This window comes from Bidens hawaiensis, unplaced genomic scaffold, assembly GCF_021521415.1.
Source record: "Bidens hawaiensis isolate Kalapana, Puna unplaced genomic scaffold, B.hawaiensis_p1.1 tig00060477_1, whole genome shotgun sequence".
In the NCBI taxonomy this organism is placed as follows: Eukaryota; Viridiplantae; Streptophyta; class Magnoliopsida; order Asterales; family Asteraceae; genus Bidens; species Bidens hawaiensis.
In genome coordinates, this window is record NW_027500921.1 from 27,770 (window position 1) to 36,132 (window position 8,363).

Below are 8,363 nucleotides of genomic sequence, written 5' to 3' on the forward strand. Positions count from 1 at the left end.
ATGTTGAAAACAAATATTCGTGAATTCATAAATCCGTCGAAGTGTGAAACTTTAGAAGAAATTATAAACTGGGCACAAGAAAGAGAAACCAAATTAAATAGACAAAAAGCTAGTGGTGAAAAGAGAAAGATAGAGACTTTTAGTACTCCTTCAAAAAAATTAAAGACAAATTTTTCAAAGAAAACGGAGTCACACATAGGAACTCATCATTGAAACACTTGTGGGAAGAATCACCCAGGTGAATGTCGTCTGAAGCAGAACATCTGCTATAGATGTGGAAGGGTAGGTCATACCAGTCCACAATGTTCAAAGCCCGATAAATGTGTGTTATTATTGTAATATGCCCGGACACATCAAAAGTGAATGTCCAAAATTACGTGGGGGTGAAGGAAAGGGAGTGGATATAAGGCAGACATGGGCAACGGGTGGCGACAAGAAGGGCGAAACATCTGGAGTACGTGGAAGAGCCTTTCAGATTACGGCAGAGGAAGCTAAAGTCACACCTGATGTGGTGACAGGTATTTTCTTTATCAACTCTATGCCCGCACATGTGTTATTTGATTCCGGAGCTAGCTATTCGTTTGTCTCTATGAAGTTTAGCAAAGATTTTACTCACCCAACTACTAAACTAATAAATCCTTTGGAGATAGAAATAGCTGATAGCAAAAGCTTTTTAGTGTTAGATGTGCATCCAAATTGTCGTCTTGAGGTTGAAGGAGAAGTTTATTCTATTGACCTTATTCCTATGATTCTTGGAGAATTCGATGTTGTAATAGGCATGGATTGGTTATCTCGCCATCATGCTGAAATCATATGCCATCAAAAGATTATCCATCTTTCTGCCCCTAGTGGTAGGCGAATCTCAATTTATGGTGAAAAGAAGGGGAACCTCTCTATTTTCTCAATAATGAAAGCAAAGAAATATTTAAATCATGGGTGTAAGGCGTTCCTAGCCTATGTTGTTGATACGAGTCAAGTAGAGATAAATATTGAAAATGTTCCCGTAGTAAATGAATTTCTCGATGTATTTCCAGACGATCTTCCGGGTATACCGCCCGAAAGAGAAGTTGAATTTCGGATTGATCTTGTTGCGGATGCCAAACCAATTGCAAAGGCGCCTTATCGTTTATCCCCCACTGAAATGCAAGAGCTTATGTCTCAATTACAGGATCTTCTTGACAAGGGCTTTATTCGTCCTAGCATATCGCCATGCGGTGCACCAATTTTATTTGTTAAGAAGAAAGATGGGAGTATGCGTATGTGTATTGATTATCGTGAGCTGAACAAAGTTACCATCAAAAATAGGTATCCATTACCTAGGATCGATGATTTGTTTGACCAGCTCCAAGGGGCTAGTTGGTTTTCTAAAACCGATTTGAGGTCCGGCTATCATCAGTTGAAGGTAAGGGATGAAGATATTCCTAAGATTGCCTTTCGTACAAGGTATGGTCATTATGAATTTGTAGTGATGCCATTTGGCCTTACCAATGCACCAGTTGCATTTATGGATCTCATGAATAGGGCATGTCGACCCATGTTAGATCGATATGTTATTGTCTTCATTGACGGTATTTTGGTATATTCACGAAACGAAGTAGATCATGCTCGTCATCTTCGCGAGGTTCTTGAAGTTTTAAGAAAGGAGAAGCTTTAAGCCAAATTTTCCAAATGTGCCTTTTGGCTCTAAGAGGTACAATTTTTGGGCCATGAAATAAATTCAAATGACATTTTAGTTGATCCAGCTAAAGTAGAAGCGGTGATGAAATGGTCTCCACCAAAGACTCCAACAGAAGTTCGTAGTTTTCTCGGCTTAACTGGATAATACCGGCGTTTTATTAAGGATTTCTCCAAAATAGCTTCACCGTTGACGAAACTAACTCGAAAAGATATTAAATTTAATTGGGGAAGTGAACATGATGAAGCATTTCAAATCTTAAAGAAGAAACTGACACAAGCACCAGTATTGGTGTTACCAGAAGGAACAGAAGATCTAGTGGTTTGCTGTGATGCTTCATATTTGGGTTTGGGGTGTGTACTTATGCAGAGAGGTAAAGTTATTGCATATGCCTCTAGACAATTAAAACCCAATGAATTAAATTATCCAACTCATGACCTAGAATTAGCGGCAGTGGTATTCGCTTTGAAAATATGGAGACATTATTTATATGGGTTGAAATGCACTATCTACAATGACCATAAAAGTCTCAAGTATTTCTTTGATCAGAAAGATTTAAACATGAGGCAAAGGAGATGGTTGGAATTGGTTAAAGATTATGATTTTGAAATCATTTATCAACCAGGAAAAGCAAACGTTGTTGCAGATGCTCTTAGTCGAAAGGAGGGGCATCAATCTACTCAGACTAAATATTTGAAAATGACGGTAACTTCAAACTTATTTGAAAGGATCAAAGCAGCTCAGATTGAAGCCTTGAAGGAAGAAAATCTTAAACGAGAAAGAATAGTGGGGCATATAAAAGATCTGAATGAAAATGAAAATGGTGTGAAGACTCAGTATGGTCGAGTATGGATTCCAATTACATGTGATGTGAAGGTATTACTTCTTGACTAAGCTCATAAATCAAAATATTCTATTCATCCCGGTGCAACCAAGATGTATCATAATTTACGTGTCGACTAACTATTGGTGGCCCGGTATGAAACGTGATATTGTTAAATACGTCGAAAGATGTTTGACGTGTTTACAAGTGAAGGCGGAACACCAAAAACCCTACGGGAAGATCCAGCCATTAGAAATTCCTGAGTGGAAGTGGGAACATATTACAATGGATCTAGTAACTAAATTGCCAAAGACGTCAAAGGGTTTTGATGCATTTGGGTGATTGTAGACCGATTGACAAAGAGTGCTCATTTTCTACCTATACATGAATCATATTCTTTAGAACGCATGGCCGAGGTGTATATGAAGGAAGTGGTGTCACGACATGGGGTGCCAGTGTTGATTGTGTCCGATAGAGACACACGATTTACTTCTCGGTTCTGGAGAAAATTTCAGGAGGAATTGGGTACTCGTTTACTAATCAGTACAGCATATCACCCACAAATTGATGGTCAAAGCGAACGAACAATACAAACCGTTGAAGATATGTTAAGGGCATGTATTATAGACTTGGGGGAAGTTGGGAAAAATATTTGCCATTGGCAGAATTTTCCTATAATAATAGTTATCATTCGAGCATAAGAATGCCTCCTTATGAAATGTTATATGGTAGAAAATGTCGAACTCCAATATGTTGGGGAGAGGTTGGTCAACGAGAGCTTGGGAGTAAAGAAATTGTGGCAGCTACGACTGAAAAGATAGACTTGATTCGAACTCATCTTAAAGCTGCCCAGGATAGACAAAAGTTTTATGCTGATAAACGAAGACGACCGATTGAATTCCAAGTGGGGGATCATGTGATGTTAAAAGTCTCCCCGTGGAAAGGTGTAATTCGTTTTCGTAAAAGAGGCAAATTAAGCCCGCGGTTTATTGGTCCTTTTAAAATCATAGCTCAAGTTGGAAATGTAGCATATCGTCTAGAGTTACCTGATGAGTTGAGTGGCATACATAACACGTTCCACGTGTCGCATTTACGTAAATGTCTAGCAGATGAGACAAGTTATATACCAATGGATGACATAGAGGTGGATGATAAATTAAACTATGTTGAGGAGCTGGTTGCCGTACTTGATAGAAAAATAAAACAACTCCGCAACAAAGTCATCAGTCAAGTAAAAGTCTAGTGGAAACATAGAAAAGGATCTGACGCCACGTGGGAGTCAGAAAATTAAATGAGGACGTACTATCCTCATTTGTTTTCTATGTAATGCGGTTTCGAGGACGAAACCCTAAACTAGTGGGGGATAGTTGTAACATCTCGTTTTTGTAGATATAAATAAAATATTTCGAATTTTACATTTCAAATATGTTAAACGAGCATGTTAGTTCACGTTTTAAATTATAAAACATGGTTAAAAATATTGAAATAAGAAATCGATTATATATATATATATGTTTCTACAAAATTATGTATATGCATGTTCGAATATGTTAGCCAACAGTATAATTATATAATTACTAATATATATATGATGCATAGAATTCTCTTGGTTTAGAATAAGGAGTGCACGTGGATGAGACATCACCACAAAAGCATGCTTACCACCTATTCACAGATGTCAAGTTCGTAGCAATTTTCTAAAACACAATTAGCCTTCCTTCATCTATAAGATAAGAATATGAAAGTTTTATGTTTATGAGAGAGAAACAAATATATATGGTTGTGAATTATGAAGGGAACGATGGTTTGTTAACAACAAAATTAAAAAGAGAGTATGCAATAATAGTCGATGGCAAAACTAGTGGTGCTAGTTATTAATATAAGGAATGAACACTGTTGCTTGTTTACAATAGTAAAACATAGCAACCAGTGGGATTCATGTTAGTTTAGTAATAGAAGATTAATCGGTGGTACTTTCGGTCTCGTATAATCTAGATCAACGTTTGAAGGTAAAACACTCAATCCATATATATATTAGGAACTGTATTAATATATATAACTATCAATATTAACTATTATTAGCCTGTTGATATGATGGCCTGAAATTATTGGGTTAAGATAATGTTAAGTTTAACCACTTATATTATTTATTAAACCCTATATTAAATTTTTTATATATATTGCTAATTATAGGAGATAAAGGGCAATTGAAAAAAAGATTCACTTGAAATATTCTCTAAACGTCTAGGTGAGTTCATGCGACTCTCCGTATATTTTATATAATTTGGTCATAAGTTTATTTGGATGATAGAACTTGTGTAAACATGATTTTATTTGCATGAGTAATGATAAGTGATCTTATGATAATATATTGGAGAGTATAATTATTGCCACGGGTGTAACGTGGTGGGGGTTAAATCACGATTGTGTGATAAGTATTGCCACTGGTGAAATGTGGTGGGAGTTAAATCACCATAGTGTGATAATTATTGCAACAGGTGTAATGTGGTGGGGGAAATAAGTCACCATTATGTGATAAGAGTAAAAATCACATCTTAAATAATAAATTGCAATGAAAAGAATATGGCGGTGGATTGTTGGTTAAAATTGTGATGTGAAAAACATTATTATATTTCGATAAATGAACTCACTTAGCTTTGCTAATGTTATCGTAAATAATGTTTTTTCAGGTAAATCACCGGTGCACAAATAGAAAAGTTTGGCCGAGCCTCGGTATGTTGAAAGATCGAACACTATGTTTATAACCCATGTTGGGATGTATAAATTATGGGTTAGTTAAATAAGTTTGATGGTGTAACTTACTCAACGTATCGGTTTTATATATAATGTGAATTTTGAATATAGTTGTTTTGTCAAATTTTTCATTATAATGCTTCCGTTGTTTGAACAATCGGGGACCGTTTTAAAATATATTATTAAAATAGTAATATAAAAAGACGTTTCAAAATAGGGTGTTACATGTCAGGTTCTAGAAAGTTATGTGTGTGGTATAATTGTACTATGTAAGTCATATTTGTATGTTGTGTAGGTTGTATATGTTGTAATATATGTGTATGCGTAGGGTATGTGTAGATTTCTGTATATAATGCTTTTTTTGCAGGTGCTAAATTAACATTTAGAACATGTCTGTGTAGGTTGTAGGTGTTGTCTGTGTAGGTGCTAAACATATTATATGAAGGACATCAATTTTTGTTGTGTAGGTTGTATATGTTGTAATATATGTGTATGTGAAGGTTTATGTATATAATGATTTCTTGTGCACGTGCGCGCTAAGCATTTAGAATGTGTATGTGTAGGTTTTAGACCCTTTGTGTATGTGCTAAAACATGTTATATGTAGGGCATAATTGTTTCCTATGTTGGTTGTATATGTTTTAATACATGTGTATGTGTAGGTTTGTGTATATAATGTTTTTTTTCTCAAGCGCTACACAATTAGAATGTGTTTGTGTAGGTTGTAGTTTTTTATGTAGGTGCTAAACATGTTATTTATAGGGCATAATTGTTTGCTATGTAGGTTGTATATGTAAGGCCCCGTTACAGGTAACCCTACTTTCGTGTTGGATTTACTCATAAACACAGCTCTAAATATCAGAGTTAATTAAAAACTTTACGCGGAATATAAAACTTTCATTTTACATTACATATCAATTCATAATCATGTCTTAAAACATTCCTCTTGTCCTTCAAAATCAAAACATAACTTATAAAACATATCAGATCTTCAGATGCCAGGCTTTAGTCTTCTGCCATGTGTCCTCCACTCAAGCCAGCTGTCTCATCCTACTCACCTGCGTGCATACTAAAAGTCAGCTACGCTGAGTGGGTTCTAGTTAATCATACAATACCATACAATACCTTATTACATACATACGTACTTAACCTCATAACTTTCTTTCATACACACATAAGTACACATACCTTCATTCTTACTTACATACTTTCTTTCTTACTTACATACTTTCTTTACATTCATAATCATACGTTTTTAAGAGCCTTTCGCCCTATAACCTCACAGATATTATAAGGGTCTGGTCCCTAACATCACAGATATTATAAGGGTCTGGTCCCTAACATCACAGATATTATAAGGGTCTGGTCCCTATCCTCACAGATATTGTAAGGGTCTGGTCCCTAACATCACAGATATTATAAGGGTCTGGTCCCTAACATCACAGATATTATAAGGGTCTGGTCCCTAACATCACAGATATTATAAGGGTCTGGTCCCTTGTTTTCGAATATTAGTAGGGTTCGATTCCCTCTTCGTTACCATACAACCATACATCATACCTCGAGTATTATTAGGGCTCGGTACCCTTTTCGTAACCATACAACCATACAACCGTCATTTCCTTCTTTTATTGACTTTATTACGTTCATACACATAAACATACATTTCATACTTGCCATATTTATAACGTTACAACCTGACAGTACGTGCAATATCCGAAGATCGTTCACGAACCATCAAGCAATCATTCATACATATCACATATATTACATATGGCTTTATAACGTTACAACCTGACAGTACGTGCAATATCCGAAGATCGTTCACGAACCATCAAGCAATCATTCATACATATCACATATACCACATATGGCATACACTTATCACTTAGGATAAATGTATTAACAACACATCAAGTATGCACACAGCCCCGAAAACATAACAAGGAATGGGGCTAGAAACTCACCTGGATCCTGTTACGCTCGCCGTTGATCGTAATTCCTTTCTTTAACTGGGCTCGGCTAACTGTATAATATTTACACATATCAATTAACTACTACTACTCGTTTTGTATTTCTATCTATATATGACCCACAACGAACGGGGGTCCGGGGGCAGCGCCCCTGGCAGCGGGGTTCTAGGGGCGGCAGCCCCTAGCGGGGTCCAAGGGGCAGAGCCCCTGGCTGGGGTTAAGCTGCCATGTCAGCTTGGAAAAATTTTATTTTCGATAACTGCCTTAACACATTTTCCATTAGGTTTTTAATTTATTTTATAAACGAACTTCACTTCAGGCGAAGTTAAACCTTAGGCGAACTTGGCTTCAGGCGAAGTTAAACCTTAGGCGAACTTGGCTTCAGGCGAAGTTAAACCTTAGGCGAACTTGGCTTCAGGCGAAGTTAAACCTTAGGCGAACTTGGCTTCAGGCGAAGTTAAACCTTAGGCGAAGTTACGCTTGAAGGCGAAGTTACGCTTGAAGGCGAAGTTCATCAGGCGAACTTAATCTTGCAGGCGAAGTTATCGCGCTGCAGATCTGTTTGCCCATAACTCCTTCGTTTCTTAGCCAAATAACTCGATTTTGGTACCCACGGAATCGTATGATCGGCGCCTACAAATCCCAACCATCAAATCGGCCTAAAATCGACGTTTTAGGGGTCCGATGTGGGCAGTTTGGGTTTCGGGTCCGGTTAACCCATCCGATCCTAACCATTTACAGTAATAATAGCTTTGTTGGATTGTTCTTACCTTACCAACTCAGATCTATCAACAAAATCTCGGGTTTCGGCTTCGAATCTTGATCGGTTAGTATGTGTGTGTTTTGAGGAGTGTGTGGAGTGTGTGTGGAGTTTGGTGAGAAATGAGATATTTTGGGATTTTGGGGGTATTTATATCCCTGAAATCCCATTCTCATTTATCCTATCTCAGTTAATCCAAGTCCATGACCCGCTCCTACCCGATATTAAAAACGCGAAATCACTAACATAACTTTCTCTATTCAACATTATAAATTTTAGGATGTTACAGTATATGATGTAATGTATGTGTAGGTGCATGGTATTATGTGTAGGTTCATGTATATAATGTTTTATTGTGTAGGTGCTAAAGATATTATAC

General features: G+C 36.8%; 1 protein-coding gene across 1 annotated transcript; it reads left to right on the plus strand.

The window, feature by feature from the left end:
- Positions 1-340: 340 nt before the first annotated feature.
- LOC143603076 (uncharacterized) lies at positions 341-2,569 on the plus strand. The gene is made up of 3 exons (XM_077079989.1): positions 341-1,214; positions 1,734-1,792; positions 1,841-2,569. Exons 1-3 carry the CDS (start codon positions 341-343, stop codon positions 2,567-2,569), a joined length of 1,662 nt encoding a protein of 553 aa, XP_076936104.1.
- Positions 2,570-8,363: the final 5,794 nt, after the last annotated feature.